The following is an 18,427-nucleotide window of genomic DNA, read 5'->3' on the forward strand; positions in this document are numbered from 1 at the left end:
TCTCCTTCCTGGAGGCTGCTGTCTCATTATTTCTCATCTTCATCCTAGAAGGTGCTGGGGTGGGTGGGATGGAGGATCGGGAATCCCTGGCAGCCACTGCCCCTCAGCTGAGCTGGCAGAGCGTGAAGAGGGAGGGGCCGAAACAGGGGCCCTGGGGCTGCTGCTGCCTGCAAGAGCCCGTGAGAACCGACCTCATCCAGATGCTGGAGAAGAGGACCGCTAACTCACGGGGCGCCAGCTCTCCACCATCAGCGAGGAAGCCGCTGGCGTCACTTACACCTGCAAGTGACAAAGCCAGAGGCATTAGACGTCTTGCCCAGAGTCACACAACTAGTTGGATGCAGAGTCAGGATTGGAGTCCAGCTCTGCCCAACTCCAAATCCAATGCTTTCCCCCAAAGCCAAGTCGGGTCTGCTTACCTCCAGCCGTCCCCTGGATCGGGTCTTGGCCTCCTGCCCTTTGGGTGGGATGACCCTTTAATGGTATCCACCCATCCTATCAAGAACATCAGCTTTCAAACTTTGTTAAAACTGTAACTCACAGTAAGAAATCCATTTTAGGGACTTCCCTGTAGGGCCCATGCTGGTGTAGCAGTCCCTGGTGGTCCAGTAGTTAAGACTCCGCACTTCTACTGCAGGGGGCGTGGGTTCGATCCTTGGTCGGGGAACTAATATCCTGCATACCATGTGGCACAGGCAAAAAAAAAGAAGAAATCCATTTTACATCTCAATGATTTAGACGTGTCCACACACAAACACCCACGTATTTAGTGAAACAGCACCTACTGCATACAATGTACTCTGCTATTTTCTGTTATAGTCTAAACATTTGGTGACAACCCACTGAATTGGGTTCAATCATGAATCATGATTTCATGACCCTTGAATGGGTCAGAACCTCCGGTTTGAAAAATACTCGCCTGAAGATTTAGCCCCAATCATGCTGCATCTCTGCTTTGTCCTCCCCAAAGGCCTCCTGGCTCCGCTTACTCCGTGGTCGCCTATGAAATTAGAAGATCCCTGAGAGGAGATTTACCCTCGATTCTGGTTGGGTGGGAGCCTTGGACCCTGGCCCTGTAGCCAGTGAGCTGCCCGGCCCCTTCCAAGGCTACCACATCAGAGTCTAGCCTGCCCCGCCCTCCAGTGGGCCAGATGTCCTGCTTGGGTGTTTCAGGTTTGCCTGGAATTCTGAAGGCTGTGCCACTGTCCCAGTGTGTTCTAAGGGTCCTTGAGGCTGCCCTTCCAGGCATTCTCCAGCTGGACTGAGACCTGGGGTATCATTGGGTCTCCTCTACCCCCGCCTCCCGCAAACCATCCCTTCCATCCCATGAGGTAACGTCAGTGGCCTACGCCACCCTCTTCCAGGCCTCACTGGAGGCTGGGGGTGAGGATGTGCTCACTGTCTGCAGGCAATGCCCCACTCCATGGGTCACCCACTTATCAAGCAGCCCTTCAGACTCTCAGCCAGACCCCATCCCTTTTGTCCCTTTTGAAATGTCAGCAGATCTTGCCTTCTCTCTCCCACTCTATTCCCAGAAAGCTGGGCCAGTAGCCAAAGCCCCCTCATCTTCTAGAACCACCTCAGTCACTGACAGGTCAAGATCAAGTAATAAATGGGACCATCGGTGCCTGGCAAGAATTATGCCAGGCACTTCATTCGCCCTTCAAATGCCTCCCGACTGTCTCCTCCTTGCCAGCGCTGCTCGTTGACTCACTGGGACGACGGCTGAACGCCGAGGAGGGGACTCAGCCAGAACACAAATACCTGAGCAAAATCGAGGCAGACAGTGAGCTGTGCCCAGGCGTGCAACGGCTGTGGCCTTGAGTAATGGGGACCGCTTCAGAGGGTGCGACCAGGCCCTGAGGTCACATGTGAGGGGAGATCTTCAGAATGGACAGGGTGGCTGTATGGGAGCTGGTAGCTTAGTGTCCCACACAGAAGGCCCTGAGGTGGGAAGTCATCTGTGGGTTCTAGAAAATGAATGAAACCCAAGGAAATTGAGAAGGGGAAAGGGGGCATGACATGACATGGGAGTGTGAGCAAAGCCCATCACAGGGGGTCTTGGATGAATGTGGTGAGGAAGGTGGATTTCCTCTCAGAGCCGTTGAACCAATAGGAGGGTTTTAAGTCAGAAAGTGACGTGATTTGATGCTGTTTCAGAAGTTGCCTGTGGCTGTGGCGTGATGAGGTGGGGCGAGGGCAGGGCGGGAGGGAGAGCAGAGCTGTTATTTAGGGGCAGGTACAGATGACGGCTGCCTGGACTCACTCAGAGCAAACAATCTGAGGGCTGAGGGAAGGAAACTGAATCTCAGAGACTTTGTAGCTACAAAGTGATGGAGCTAAGACTTAAACCCACGACTTCTCTCTCCCAATAGCCACGCTTTCTTAGTGCTTTATAATACTCATCACTACACTTATTAAGTGTTCGTTTAATCTTCATCACGTGGGCTCTGGGTATTATTGCCTCCAGTCTACTGATGCGGAGAGTGACTGAGCAAAGGATTTGAGTGACCTCAGGTTAGCCTCAGAGCCGGATCCTAATTCATAGGAGGAAAGGGACTGCTTTACAAATAGAAACCTGGGAAACCCACATCTTCTCTCCCTCACTGCACATCTCTGAGTCCTCTGGGTGTGTTCTTCCTCTTTGACCTCTGAGTGGCTTAAGCGATCCCAGAGCTCACAGGGTAGCTGAGCGCCATCCCCAGTGCTGGGGCCCTGGGCACGAGGCCACCATGCCCATTAGCTGACACAGGCTCCCTTGACACTCCCTGACGCCGAATGATTGACAGCACTCATAATGACACCTGGCAGGGAGCTCCATCCCATACGCCTGGCCACAGTGCCAGAAATTTCACTCAAAATCCACAGACTCTCTGCTTCGGCTCAGGCCTCCATCATGCCCACGTCAGGGAAAAATCCTTATTCCTCTTAGTTCAACCCAAAAAGATTTGGAGTTTTCCACAGAAATGTTTCCTGTGAAATATATGTCTATCCTTATGCCAGTACCACATGTCTTGATTGGTAGTAAGTTTTGAAATTGGGAACTTTCAACTTTGTTTTCTTTTTCAAGATTGTTCTGGCTGTTCTGGGTCCCTTGCATTTCCATAGGAATTTTAGGATCGGCTTGTCAATTTCTGCCAAAAAGACAAAAAGATGGGATTTTAATGGGGATTGTGCTGAATCTACCATCTTAACAACCCAGGGTCTTCTGAAACATGGAATATCTTTACATTTATTTAGATCTTTTAAAATTTCTTTCAACAATGTTTTAGTTTTCTTTCTTTTTTTTTTTTTTTGCGGTACGCGGGCCTCGCACTGCTGTGGCCTCTCCCGTTGCAGAGCACAGGCTACGGACGCTCAGGCTCAGCGGCCATGGCTCACGGGCCCAGCCGCTCCGCGGCATGTGGGATCTTCCTAGACCGGGACACGAACCCGGGTCCCCTGCATCGGCAGGCGGATTCTCAACCACTGTGCCACCAGGGAAGCCCTTAATTCCATTTTTAAATTGTTCATTGCTTACAGAAATAAAATGGTAGGAGCAATAAAGTTTTTTTCTTGAGGTACAATTGACATACAACATTATATTAGTTTCAGGTATACAACATGATGATTGAATATTTGCATGTATTGTGAAATGCTCACCACAATGTCTAGTTAACATCTGTCACCATCCCTAGTTACACAAAAATTTTCTTGTGATGCGAACTTTTTTTTTTTTAATTTTTACTTATTTATTTATATTTGGCTGTGTTGGTTCTTCGTTGCTGCGCATGGTCTTTCTCTAGTTGGGGTGAGCAGAGGCTACTCTGTTGGGGTGCACAGGCTTCTCATTGCGGTGGCTTCTCTTGTTGTGGAGCACAGGCTCTAGGAGCGTGGGCTTCAGTAGTTGTGGCTTGCAGGCTCAGTAGTTGTGGCGCACGGGCTTAGTTGCTCCACGGCTTGTGGGATCTTTCCAGACCACAGATCGAACCCGTGTGCCCTGCATTGGCAGGCTGATTCTTATCCACTGCGCCACCCGGGAAGTCCTGTGATGCGAACTTTTAATATTTACTCTCAAGGGGATTCCCTGGTGACGCAAGTGGTTGAGAGTCCGCCTGCCGATGCAGGGGATACAGGTTCATGCCCTGGTCCGGGAAGATCCCACATGCCGCGGAGCGGCTGGGCCCGTGAGCCATGGCCACTGAGCCTGCGTGTCCGGAGCCAAAAAAAAAAAAAAATTGATCTTTATACATTATAAGCCTGTCAACACAGTCTTGTAATTATCATTTTATGCAATTGCCTTTTAAAGACAAAGAGTTAAAGACAAAAAAAGATTTACAAACAAAAATGTTTATACTGTCTTTTATAATGCCTATGTGTTTCCCTTACTGGTGTTATTTCTTTGTGTGGAGTCAAGTTACCATCTAGCGCAGTGGTCCCCAACATTTTTGGCACCAGGGACCGGTCTCATGGAAGACAATTTTTCCACGGACTGGGGCGGGGTTGGGGGGTGGGGGCGGGGAATGGTTGAGGGTTCAGGCAGTTAACGCTAGCAATGGTTCGGGTGGTCACGTGAGCGATGCTGAGCAGCAGGTGAAACTTCACTTGCTTGCCTGCCGCTCACCTCCTGCTGTGCGGCCTGGTTCCTAACAGGCCACGGACCTGTACTGGGGACTGGGGACCCCAGATCTAATGTATTTCACTTCAGCTTGCAGGACTCCCTTCAGTATTTCTTATACGGCACGTCTGCTAATGACAAATTCTGTTTTTCTTTACTGGAGATGTCTTCATTTCTCTTTGTTTTTGAAGAACACAAGGTTTTGATCCATTCTCATCCAAAACCTACTACAGCTTGAAGGTGGCCCAGTTGGCAGTAACCCTGTCTTTATGTCTTTTCTCAGGGCTTAGATTTAGCCTGGCTTCACCACTTAACTAGCTGTGTGACCTTGGACAAGTGTGTCACCTCTCCGTGCCTTAGTTTCCTCATATATAAAATGGAGATAACAGCGTTGTGGCCAGAGCCCCAAAGAGTGTTGGAGGATTAGCTTAGGACATAGAAAGCCCTTGGGGCTGGTGTGGGCCCACAATAACACTGGCTCTAGCTCATTTGCCAAACAAAAACAAGCTATGGGGCAGAGGTGGAGGAAGGAAGGGGATTCGGTGAGCCACTAAGCTCTTCCCAGTTCCGGGGCTCTTCCCTAGGTTCTCTTTGACAGCTGTCATCTGTTTTTCCTACCGGTGGCTACTAGGCTCATCACAGGCAGCCTGGAAGCTGGCAGGGGCAACTATAGAGACATGACATGGAAGGAAGCCCATCCCAGGTTGTAAGGCCTACACATGTGAATAAGACAAAGGGCAAAACGCATACTGTCCTCTTGGGATATCGCCTGGATCTGGAGTGCCTATGATGACGGCTGGCCGGGATGGACCCCATCAGTGGCCTGGGCCTTGCCCGAGCCTCCTCTCTGCTCGGCAGCACCTCTGGGCCATTCTGAAGTTCCAGACAGACCTGAGAAGGAAGGTGCCTGTGCACCTTCCTGGTCTCTACAGGAAAAGACAGAACAGGTGCATGAAAATCTCCTGCAGCAATGAGGGTCAGTGCCCTTCCATCTTGCTTCTGTGCCCAAGGCATTGCTCAGGCCAGTCTCCCAGGACACCTATAAGCCACCAGGAAGCAAAGGTTTGTCTCCATTCTGCCACCACCTGGTCTAGCCCCACTGCCCTCCTTCCGTGGGCCACAGGTACCTCGCTCTTCCCCCATCCTAGCCCCGTTCTTGCCCTCTCCTCCCTCCCAAACAAGTGAGACAGCTGACTCATGCCTCGAGGAAGGCCATTTATTTCCAAGATATAGACTATACTTTTCAGACAGGACTTTTCAGAAGCAGGAAATCTTAGTTGTCGCCTAGAGAGGTGTGTCGAGGACACAGTGAAAGGAGACATGCGGACGTGGAGCAGAGGCTTATCCAACACTGTTACAGCACTTTTTTAAATGAGCAAAACATCTTTAAAAATCCTTATAAATTCTTTATAATATGTTACACATTTAGAGACAATATTTACAATAAAGGATGAGGGAGGGAGGAGCGAGAAATCTACTTTACAGCAAATCTTTGCATAAAACAAGAGGACTGATAGACGTGGCAGTGGGTTCACAACCCCACCTGGGCTTCCCTGGAATGAGTGAGGGCGTGTGTGGGGAGGCCTGTGATCTGAGGTCTATTTACAACTTGTGGGGAGAAGAGGGGGCTGGGTCCCACCCACCCTTCCAAAAGGAGCAGCCCGGCTGAGAGCTCATCAATCAGTGTGTCCGCATGCGCGCGCACGTGCGTGCATGTTGAGTGGGGGGAGAGAGAGAGAGAGAGAGAGACACCAGGGATGTTTTCTACGCCCCCTCCTAAAGGGAAGAAGGTTCGGGCCTGTGTGCTTCAGCTATGGAAGGAGCAGGCACAGCTGGAAGAACAAATAGAGGGGCAAGAGGTCTAGCAGGGGTGACCATGGACCCTCCCCAAACCGTCTGGGGAACAGGCAGATTCCCGTGGTCAAACCACTTGGGGAGTGTGATTTAGAGATTGGAAAAAGGTGGTGGTGGGGGAATAACCCTGGTGAGTCTCAGTCCTGCCTCTTGAGAAGGTTGAGAAGTCCTACCCCCCTTCTCTGGCGCTGACAAGCAGCAGGGGGGCAGGATCCCTGTGTGCACCGAAGGCAGGGAGCCCCGGTGGGAGCTGGGTTTGAAGGGGGCAGGAGTGGCAGAAGTTGCTACTGGGAACACTTTGGGACAGTGACTACACACACTCGCACACACCACGCCCCTCCCCCCATGGACACCACCACCCTGCACCTCCTCTCCCCAGACATACATACACAACCGCCCTCCCTTAGCTGGCAGCTAGGAGCTAATTGCGGGGAGGTGGGCAGAGGAAAGGAGTGAAGAGCCAGCATCACCCAGTGTCTTTTCTTTAGTGTGAGGCTTGGGGGGTCCCTATCCACACCTCATGGCCGACAAGGGTCCCTAAGTGCGACACAAAGGCCCAGAAGGGCACACTCTGTCACTTATCCAAGGGACAGAGAACCGCCCCAGGAGCCCTGCCCAGAGCCTCAGCAGCCTAGCCCCTCTCCGTCTCCTCAGCCCCGGAGCCCCCCTCCCTCCCACTCACACTCTGCGTCCAGTCCCGTCTTCTCTGCCCGCCCCCTAGCAATTCCAGCGCACAAACCAGAGACACGGCCTCAGCGCCTCCCACTTGCACCCGTATGCTCCCAGGGGCAACAAGGCGGGGCGGAGGTGCAAGCAGAGGCGATTCCTGGGAAACCAAGGGGCTCCGGGTGGGTCAAAGGGGCGCTCGGCGCGGAGGTGGAGGGAGGGGCGGTCACAGACACTGATGGAGGCGGGAGGCGGCCGAGCGGCGCGGGGGCTGGCTCTGCAGGGCCCCTGGCTCCCCGGGCGCGGGCGGCAACGAGGCGGCGGTCGACGGAACCCGCGCCTTGGTGGACTCCAGGCTGCTGAGGCCCGAGTCCTTGTTGTCACTGTGCGCCCGCGGGCCCACGGGCTCCGGGGAGCCCCCTCCGCCCAGCTCCTTCCAGTCGTTGAAGTTGAGGTCGGTCAGCGGGCTCTGCACCACCACCGTGTGGCGGCGCCAGCTGCTCCGGCGCCGCCGCGTCTCGGGAGACAGCGGCCGCCTAAGCCGCACCGGCAGCATGTCGTCCGCGGTGCCGCGGAGGCGCAGCCGCAGCGCCTCGAGGCGCGAGGGCCGCGAGCCCAGCGCCGCCGCCGCCGCCGCCAGGGCCGCAGGGGGACGCAGCGACTCCTGGCTGCTGGACGAGGCGGAGCCCGGCAGCCCGACGGCCGCGCCCGCGCCCTCGCCGTCCGCTCGGCTCCGGGCCAGGCGGCGCCGCGCCAGGGTGTCGCCGGGCATCAGGTGGTGCGAGCTGAACGAGGGCTGGCGCTCCGGGAGCCCCCCGGGCCCTGCGCCGCCCTCCGTGTCCGTCTCCACGTGGCTAAGCTCGCTGCGCTCGTCGTCCGCCTCGTCCCCCGCGCCCGCTCGCCGGCCCCCGGCGCCCGAGCACACGCTGCGGTCCATGGTGGACAGAGTGGAGTAGCCCGAGACGATGGAGCGCGTGTCCGCGGCCGGCCGCTCCTCCAGCGCCGCCGGGGGGCTGAGGCGCCCGGGGGCCTCGGGGGCGGCGGCGCCCGGCCGCTGCCCCTCCGGCCGGTCCTGGGCCCCCGGCGCCGGCGTCCCCGCCCCCGCCTCGGGCTTGTGCGCCTCCTGCTCCGAGTCGTCGTCTGTGCTGCTGCCCAGCCCCCGCGCCTCCCGCCGCTTCTTCCTCTTGCGGTTGACCGCCGAGATGAAGGAGATCGCCAGCATCTCCCGGGAGTACGGCTCCTTCTTGGGGGCCCACGAGCCCTGTGCGGGAGACAGGTCAGTGTGCTGGGGGCGCCCGGAGAGCCTCAGCGCCCTCCAACGTCCCACCCCTACACCCCAACACCACAGCACCCAATCTCAACAGGTCCAAGCCCAGCACTCTCACGTCCGCTGTTCCTCCTGGACGGCTGTCCCAACTGGAGTGTCACTATGCACTCTAGAGACTACCCCTCTGCGCCCCCCTCAATCCTGAAGCCTCCTCGGCACCTCCTCCGGTCTTAATCCAGGCTCTCAGCTCTTTCCTGCGAGCTGGGGGCTGGTTTCTCACCTCGCCCCAACTTTCAATCCATTCTCTACATCCAGTGCTGCATAAATCCTTTTAGACACAGCTCTCCTAATAATAGACTCGCAACAGCGAATGACACTCGACAGTTTGAACCCATTTCACATATACTATTCTGGGTTATAATACCAGAGCCTGCAGGGACCTTTCTCGGACCACAGCTCCTCCCTCCCTCCCTTGCCTGCCACTCACTCACCTGGGAAACCTGACTTTCCACCTACTCAGTAGGTACAGGCCTCTTCAGGGCAACCCGCCCAAGCTCATTTCCTTTCCCACCGCACCCCATGCCATTTCCACCGTCCCATCAGCGCCCCACCCTGACAATCCCCAACCCCAGATCAATCCAACCACCAGCTCTGTTGCCAAAAGTGACTTAAAAATCCCGCACAATCCGATGGTTTGGATTGAAGCTGCTCCCAAACTGTGATTTACAGCCCCACGGTGGGCAACTTTCAGCCACTGCTCTCATTGCTGAGCCCCATGGGTGTTTTTTGGTCCTGGCCTTCCAGGATCCCCCAGCAGAGCCCAAGCTGCCCATCACTGCCTCCTCCGACCTGGTTTTTAATCCTCCCTTTCTGGCCTCTCCTCTCTTGGGAGGCTCTTCTTCCTCCTCTTACTCTTAAGAAGCCGTGTTCCCAGGGCTCTGTTCTCAGCCTCTGTCCTCTCTCCCTGGGGACATCCTGCTCCTGAGGTCTCCCTTGGCCAACACCAAACTCTGTCTCTTGAGCTCCAGAACTCTTCTTCCAACTGAATCTGTCGCTACCAAGGTGTCTGCCAGCACCTGAAACTCACCTATCTGGAACCACATTACGCTCCCTACCCCCGCCCCAAACTACCTCCATCCATGTCCCCAGCTCAGGGTGATTTCTCTGCCTCCTCCTTCTTCCCTCCTCATCATCCTCTGTTCAGACCTTCACTCTGCATTCTCTGGGCCCTTCTGCCCTCTCCTAATAGAACTCCCTGCCTCCACCCTAGCCTCACTCCAGCCCTTCCTCCTCAGGAGCCCTTAGTCCTTCTAAGGCAAGGCAGAAATCTAATCGCCTCCAGACTCTGCAGGACCCCACCCCCACCAGGATAAAGCACAGACACAGGGCCCTTCACAACCTGCCTAGTGCCCCCCCTGCCCCAACACAGCCTTCACTCTGGCGATGCTGCCCTCCGACCCCTCCCTCGATAGGACTAGCATTGGCAGCCCTTAGTCCCACCCCCCCACACACCCTATTTATGGGATGAGCTCTTACTCCCTCTACGAGGCCCAGCTCAAACACGGCATTCTCTATACAGCAACCTCCCACCCAGCTCTCCCTTTGGCTGATCTGGGAAATCTCTTCTTCTCTCCTCATAGGCCTTTGAAACTACACATACACCAGCTCTTCTCATGTCAGAATAGCTTTGTTTCCATATCATCTATTATCAAACCCTGAGTTCTCTGAGGGCAAGGTCAGTGGCTTATTTGTGTTTGCATCCATGACTCCTAGTACAGTGCCTGTCACATAACAGGCACTTGAGAAATGTTAAGTGAATGGGGTGAATGGGGTCCCCTGAACATAAAAAGCCCTGTAGAAACGGATGCTGGGACTGGTCCCCAGCTGGGCTGAAATGACCTGCCCTTGCATCCCTTCTCACAGGTCACCTCCTGATTCAGCTGCAGCGTAACAGACACACCTCGGAGATGCTGCAGGCTCAGTTCCAGACTACAGGAATAAGGCAAATACTGCAGTAAAGCGAGTCACATGAATTTTTTTGTTTCCCGGAGCATATACAAGTTATGCGTACACTGTAGTCTGTTCAGCGTGTGCTAGCATTATGGCTAAAAAAAAGTACAACCTTTAATTTAAAAATACCTTATTGCTGGGCTTCCCTGGTGGTACAGTGGTTGGGAGTCCGCCTGCCAAGGCAGGGGACACGGGTTCAAGCCCTGGTCCAGGAGGATTCCCCCATGCCACGGAGCGACTAAGCCTGTGTGCCACAACTACTGAGCCTGTGAGCCACAACTACTGAAGCCCACATGCCTAGAGCCCGTGCTCCACAACAAGAGAAGCCACCGCAATGAGAAGCCCACGCACAGCAATGAAGAGTAGCCCCTGCTCGCTGCAACTAGAGAAAAGCCAGCACACGGCATCGAAGATCCAACGCAGCCAAAAATAAAATAAATTTATTAAAAAAATACTTTATTGCTACAGAATACCATTAGCTGAGCCTTCAGGGAGTCGTAATTTTTTGCAATAGTAACATCAAAGTTCACTGATCACAGATCACCGTAACAAATATAATTATCATGAAAAGGTTGAAATATCGCAAGAATTATCAAAAACGTGACACAGACATGAAGTGAGCAAATACTGTTGGAAAAATGGTGCCAAGAGACTTGCTCAACATAGGGTGGCCACAAACCTTCAATTTGTTTAAAAAAAAATGCGGTATCTGTGAAGCACGATAAAGGAAAGCGCAAGAAAACGCAGTGTGTTTGTAGTGGATGGAGACATAGAGCTGCCTCCCATGGCCACGGCACTCTCTCACATCAGTTAGTTTTGAGAAAGCCGGAGACTGTCAGTGATTCAGGATTCACAGGCGTGCAGCTCCTGGGCTGTGTCTGCCCACACAGCACGACTCCAGAAGGCACCACCTGCAGCACTGCTATGACCAGCGTGAGGCACGTGGTGGCCAGCACCGCTTTCTGCCTCTGCTCTCTGAGAGACCTGAGAGGCCGCTGGGATCATCTGATCAAATTACCCTCTCATCCTGGCTAGTTACAGAAGCAGTGAGGTCAGAATGGTCACTTTCAGGGAATGCAGAGGTCAGCAGGTTCACATAAAGGTTGAGGGGGTCAGTCCAGGAGAGGCTACAGGAAACCAGGGGTCTAGCACGAGCAAGGGGTGGAGGTGATCAGGAGCTAGATTCAGGTCACTATAATGAACTTGCTCCCCGCCACAGCAGTCTTGTGATGGAGTGAGCTCCCCATCACCAGAGGTGTGCCGGCAGAGGCTCTATGGAGAGGTTACAGGGGTCCTCTGCACCAGACTAGAGCAGCCTTCTTTCTGTCCAGTGCTTTCATCTGACACATAATGAGCTAATGAGCACCTGCTTGGTGTCAGGCACACTGATCTCACTGGGACTCAGCCAGTGCTTAGAGATCCAGAGAGAAATGAGCCCAGTTTGACCAGCCAACATTTAGTGGACTCCACTACTATGGACAGAACTGTTCCCCCATCAAATTCATATGACGAAGCCCTAACCCCCAATGTGATAGTATTTGGGGTCTTTGGGAGGTAATTAGGTTTAGATGAGGTCATGAGGGTGGGGCCCTTATGGTGGAATTAGTGCCCTTACAAGAAGAGACACCAGAGAGCTTGCTGTTTCTCTCGCATGCATGCTCGGTTTCTGCTTGCCATATGAAGACACAGTGAGAAGGCAGCCGTCTACAAGCCAGGAAGAGCGCTTCCACCAGAAACTGACCATGCTAACATCTTGATCTTGGACTTCTAGCCTCCAGAACTGTGAGAAAATAAATTTCTGTTGTTTTAAGCCACCCAGTCTATAGTATTTTGTTATGGCAGCCTGAGCTGATTAAGACACTCTCCTGGCCTTTGGGCTGCCTGGGGCAGGCATCCTGGCCTTACTGGTTCTGTCTCACAGGGCAGGCTCTGGAGCAGGCAACTCACTGCCTGTGAGACCTGGTTCAAAGAACCGGCTTGGGTTTCATTGTTTTCAATTTCATTGATTTCTGTTCTTATCGTTATTATTTCCTTCCTTCTGTTGGCTTTGGGCTCTGCAAAGACCTTAAAAAATAATTATTATATCAGACATATTTGTTGTTAACCCCACATTTGAGGATAACTCTTATCCCCATAAATAGTATGAGCAAGCTGAGGATCAGAAAGAGGTTAAGTAACTTGCCCAATGTCCCAAAGCTACTAAGTAGTGGAGCCAGGGCTCAGGCCCAGGACTGTCTGTGCTTCTAACTGCTGAGCAACACTGCCTCCAGGCCACCTAACTCCCAAGCCGGATCCTCTACTACAGCAGTTACCTCCCCAAGCACTGCCAAGGTGAGCGACTTCTCAGCTTACCTTGGACACTCGGTATTTCCCACCTTCCTTCCCAGTGACTATCAATCTTCTTCAAGGCTCCAATCACAATTCTCCCAACTCCCTTGACCAAAAAGCAAAGTGGGCTGGCTTGTACAGGGATATAACTTTCAGAATTGCCGTGGCACTTACCTTGGACTTGGCTGAACTACAGGTGGTAGAATCTATTGTTGAGAAAGGAAAGAAAAATGAAAGTTGGATTGAGCAACAGAAGACTGAGTCTTGTAAACACAATTCCCTCTCCTCAAAGGCTTCAGAAACCAGGGAGTTTGGAAACCTGAGCTCTCCCCAGATCCTGGGAGTGTGATGGGCCTCTGATGTCACTTCCTATGGGATAAGGATGGAGCGGAGAAGGATGTCAGTAACCACTTCCTTTTGAGGCAGAAAGTGACATCAGGCTGCCAGCCACTGGACCCTCATTTGCTCAGGGTTAAGAGCAAGGGGGACTTTTCTTTGGCCTAGTTCCTCTCCCCTCCCCTCCTATCCCTGTTACTCTGAAGCACTGGAGAGAAAATGCCAAATATCAGATGCAGTTCACGGAAACCACAACAATGAAACACATCAAATCACAGATGCTCTGGAGAAATGGAGACCACACGGTGCACAGAGAGGTGGATGCCCTAGATCCACCCTCCCCCCAGCCCCACTCCCAGGCATGAGAGGGCAGAGGGACCATGTGAATGATGCAGGACAGGGCAGACAGGAAGTGGGCGGGGCAGGAAGTAGAGAGGGCTGGTGATTACAGCCTGGAGAGGTTCCACCTCCAGACCTGAGGTCAGTCTGCCCTCGTGGGGCACGGCTGCTGTTAATAATCAGTTACGAAGGGATGCGGGTCCCACTCCCCTAATATCACTGGGGTGGAGAAGGAACCAGAAACAAGTCCTGGCAGTGCTGTCTCCAGGACCGGGGAGGGAGCAGGCCGATCCCAGGATCTCCCGGGGTCCCAGGGGGCAGTGGGCAGGTGCGGTTAATCCACACTCTCCGGCAAGCAAGTTAGATGCCTCCTCCCCAGCCCTCCCCTGCACACAGTGAGAAGAGCAGACGGGCCAACCACACGGCGACACACACAGGGCAGGAGAGTGGCAGCAGGTGATTAGAAGAGACCGGGGGGGGGGGGTCCTCTCTGCCATCCCCACCCCCATGTCCTCTGACCCCCTCCCCAGCCTGCCTCTTGCAACTAGGGGTGCTGTGGTATGCCTCTGTCAGAGACAGAAGCAGTCAAAATACTAAGGGCGGGTCACCCACAGGTGGTAGGAGTTAGTGGCTCGAGCCAAGAAGGGACTAGCCGTTCCTTTGGCCCTGGAGTCCTCCGCTATGATAAGGCCAGAGGCCTGGAAGCAGGACTTAGGGGCTGAGTAGCCAGGGGCTCTGATTTCGGAAGCAGGAAGAGCCAACCCTTGGAGGCGGCTGAGGCAGGAGCTATAGATATACAGAGGCTTCCAGGGTAGCATCCCTGGTGTTCGGAGATGCTGGGTCCCACTACCAGCAAGCGTCCCCCACCCAGATAACCAGAAGTGGCCGAACTCGGCAGAGAGAAAGCCACAGAGCGTGGGGGACTGCAGGAGGGCAGCCATGCAGTGCCCAGACTTCCTGGCAAGAGGGACCAGACGTGGCTCCAACAAGTGCCTCCTTCCTCCTGAGAAGGGGCTTCTGGATGGGACGTGGGTGGGGGTAAGTTGTTAACAACTGTGGGTAACTGGCATGTCAGGGTGAGGTCCTCATGGCCCCGGACCGTCCTGCCTGCCCCTCGTGCCTGCCCAGCCTTCTTATAATCACCCGCCACTGTTAGTGACCGAGGCCGCGATGCCACACTGTACCCGTTAAATCTCCAACAGGTCCGCTGGAGGAGGGAAGGGGAGGAGGAGAGAAGGGGCAGGATCCAGGGGATAGGGGGAGAGCACAGGGAGAAGAGGGAGGAGGGGTGGAGGGGTGCAAGGAGAAAAGGAAGAAAAATTAAAAAGAGGAACGTGCCCAGGACACAGCCCATGAGAAACAAAAAGCTCAGGAAAGCAATCAGTGAAAACAAAGCCCCTGCCCAGCCCGGCGTGGGCACGGCTGAGTCGCGGAGGAGGCAGCACACGGGCAGGCTGGGCCTCCCCAGAGAGGCAGAAGGCCCCACCACAGCCCAGTCCAGAGGTGCGGGCAGGAGCAGGGAAGCTGGGCCCCTGGCCAGCCATCTGGGACCCTCGGGAATGCAGATCCCACCCCCTCTCCACCCCTTCCCAGGCCCCTGCTCTCACCTGAGCCTGGCTCACCAGGGGGCACTGTCCTGCCAATGTTAGGCAGGAGGTACTCGATGTTTGGCACTGACTGAGGCTCCCTGTCGTCCACAGGGGTCTGCAAACAGAAGGAGGGTCAGCCAGCACAGCCTCAGTTGTCTGACTGCAGACCCGACGGAACGGGGAACCCTGAGGACAGGGCGCAGGTCTCCTCCATCAGACCGGGGCTCACCCGTGCAGGGAACGTCTCCTTCATCAGCCAGGCGCTCGAGTGCAGGTCCTACGTGTCCCCCATTAGACTGTTTCGTGCCTTCCCCCCCCACACCTTGGCTGGACCCTAAAGGCCGGAGCTGTGACTCCCTCATCAGACTGGACCTTCCTAAGCCCTCTATCCTCCTCGTAAGATTGGAGGACAGGGTCTGCCTTTGCTACTGGACTAAGTTTCCTTAGGGCAAGGCCTCTATCTCCCCCTCAGACTGGGGCTCATGAAGGTGAGGACTGTTGTCTCCCATCAGATTGGAAGCTCCGGAGGAGAGGGCTTATGTTCCTTCCATCAGACTGGGATGTCCCAAGGGCAGGGACCTTCCCCTGCTTCAGTCTTGCTGCCCACCCCTCCCACCTGGGACGAGGGCCCACCATCGACCAGACCCCACCCCACGGGCCCTCTGCACCACTCACTCTCTCTCCCTTGTCCTCGTTGTCGCTGAAGAACCAGTCTGACTGCAGAGGAGACAAAAGGAAGTGATGGAATCAGCGTGGGAAGGAGCTGAGGGAAGACAGGGAGACACGGGCTCCCAACCTGCTCAGTTCAGAGGACCCACTCAGACACACCTGATGGAAAAGTCTGGACCCCAGTGTGGAAAGGAAATGCAGCCTGGAGTGGGAGAAGGCCTGAGCACAGATGGCTGGCTGGCTCAGGGAGAGCTTCTCTTTGCCTGTTTTTCACTAAACACAGTCCCCTGCACGTCACCTGAAGCGACGGGGCAGCAGCGCCATCTAGTGCCAGCCAGGTCCACTGCGGGGACAAGGCCAGCCGCAGTGGCTGTAGCTGCAAGTACCCAACACCAGCCTAGGCTCCACACTGACAACAGGGGTGGAACCCCCCCACCCCCCCGGAAAAGGCAAGTGCCTAGAGGAAGGTGTTAGGAGGTTCCCTGAGGGGCAGGCAGGCAAGGTTTTCTCCTAAATGCCAAACAGAATAGAAAATAAAGTAATAATCCCACTCAAATATATTTTGTGAAATTTGAGAATCTTGAAGATAAAACTCTAAAAGTTGGGCTTCTCTGGTGGCGCAGTGGTTGAGAGTCCGCCTGCCGATGCAGGGGACACGGGTTCGTACCCCGGTCCGGGAGGATCCCACATGCCGTGGAGCGGCTGGGCCCCGTGAGCCGTGGCCGCTGGGCCTGCGCGCCCGGAGCCTGTGCTCCACAGCGGGAGAGGCCACGGCAGTGAGAGGCCCGCGTACCGCAAAAAAAAAACAAAAAAAACCTCTAACTCTAAAAGTTTTCTGAGGAACAAAAACAGATTGCTCACACGTGAACAAGTATCAGCTTTAACTAGAACTTTCAGCAGCAACAGACACAAGAAGACAAGGAAGTAATATTTTTGATGTGTTTCTGAACTACAAGTGCAGGGATTTTGAACCTAGAACTTTATACCTTGCTAAGCTCTCATTTAAATTTGAGTGTGAAATAAAGCTATTCTAAGACGTCAGAAAGTTTGCTACACAAAGACTATCTTAACCGAGTACATGAGCAAGTAAAGAAATGAATCCAGGATGGAACAAGAAGTTCTAAGAAGTAAGGATGGATAATAGCGTAGAAAAGTCAACTGTTATCAAACTAAGCAATGATGCACACACACACGTACAAACACAGACAAAGTATACCCATGACAATCTGGAATTCAAATTCAGAGGGAGAAACCAGTGACAGGTGAAAGTACACTAAGGTACTTGGCTTTTAGATGTGGTGGAAGGAAGATGTGGATACTGATAAGCTCTAGAAATTGATAGTAAAAATTAAACGTAATTACAGGCTTTTGCAATTGTATCGTTCAACGTAAGTATGGGTTTTATAAATTATGTAAGTTTTATATCAGGAAAATAAAATGAACCCATCCAAAGCAAGGTAGAAAAGACCAAAAAAAGGAAATAAAATGAAAATGTAGTAAACAGAAAATGACATTTAAGATGGCAGAAATAAGCCCTGACAGGGACTTCCCTGGGGGCACAGTGGTTAAGAATCTGCCTGCCTATGCAGGGGACACGGGTTCGAGCCCTGGTCTGGAAAGAACCCACATGCCTCAGAGCAACTAAGCCCGTGCACCACAACTACTGAGCCTGCACTCTAGAGCCCGTGAGCCACAACTACTGAGCCCATGCGCCACAACTACTGAAGCCCGTGTGCCTAGAGCCCATGCTCCGTAACAAGAGAAGCCACCGCAATGAGAAGTCCATGCACCACAACGAAGAGTAGCCCCCGCTCAACGCAACTAGAGAAAACCTGTGTGCGGCAACAAATGCAATGCAGCCAAAAATTAAATAAATAAATAAGTCCTGACAGTACAGAAATTACAAAAAAGTAAATGTGCTAAGCTCACTAACTGAAAGTTAAAACACACAGAATGTTATATATATTTAAGGATATCCTTATACTTAAAATTAGCATCTAGAAGGTGGATTGAAAATACACACATTAACCTATCAGAGTGGTAATTATTGGGGGGTGGGCAGAGTGGGCTTTGGAATGAGGCAGGGAAACAAGGAGACTTGCAAGGTTGATTATGACCTTGGGCCATGAACCTCAATTATTATTCATCATGATCAGGCATATGATTAACTCAAATAAGACAGAAGAGAAACAAGAGACAGAAGAGAAAAGAGAGATAGAGGATGAGGGAGAAATGCAGGATCTGGAGTCAGCTTCGGGCTTAAGTCCACATCGGGTAAATTACCTATTTACTTATCTTTAAAATGGGCATAATGTATGAGTATCTACTTCTAAAACTGTGGTGAGGATTAAAATAAAATACTGTATGGCTGTTATCTAAAAGACAGGAAATAAATAACAAGTGTTGGCAAGGATGTGGAGAAAAGGGAACCCTCCTACACTGTTGGTGGGAATGTAAATTGGTGCAGCCACTATGGAAAACAGTATGGTGGGTCCTCAAGAAATTAAAAATAGAACTACCATATGACCCAGCGAATCCACTTCTGGGTATTTATCCGAAGGAAACAAAAACACTAACTTGAAAACATACATGCGTCCCCATGTTCGTTGCAGCATTATTCACCACAGCCAAGACATGGATGCAACCTAAGTGTCCATCAATGGATGAATGGATAAAGAAAATGTGCATATACTGTATGTGTGTGTATACACACACACACACACACACACATATGCAGTAGAATATTATTCAACAATTTAAAAAAGGAAATCG

The 18,427-nt window shown here is 53.0% G+C and overlaps 1 protein-coding gene across 6 annotated transcripts in view; it reads right to left on the reverse strand.

Moving 5' to 3' along the window:
- Nucleotides 1-5,799: 5,799 nt before the first annotated feature.
- Nucleotides 5,800-18,427, reverse strand: part of ARHGAP23 (Rho GTPase activating protein 23) — an 81,423-nt gene continuing 68,795 nt past the window's right edge. For all 6 annotated transcript variants that reach the window (XM_049702703.1, XM_004282701.3, XM_049702702.1 and 3 more), the window contains exons 21-24: nucleotides 15,662-15,703; nucleotides 15,005-15,101; nucleotides 12,897-12,928; nucleotides 5,800-8,378 (exon numbers count right to left, since the gene is read on the reverse strand). In XM_049702703.1, the coding sequence (XP_049558660.1) occupies nucleotides 7,344-8,378; nucleotides 12,897-12,928; nucleotides 15,005-15,101; nucleotides 15,662-15,703 (1,206 nt within the window). In that variant the 3' untranslated portion in view covers nucleotides 5,800-7,343. The remainder of the gene's footprint in view (nucleotides 8,379-12,896; nucleotides 12,929-15,004; nucleotides 15,102-15,661; nucleotides 15,704-18,427) is intronic.

Source organism: Orcinus orca, chromosome 19, assembly GCF_937001465.1.
Source record: "Orcinus orca chromosome 19, mOrcOrc1.1, whole genome shotgun sequence".
NCBI lineage: Eukaryota > Metazoa > Chordata > Mammalia > Artiodactyla > Delphinidae > Orcinus > Orcinus orca.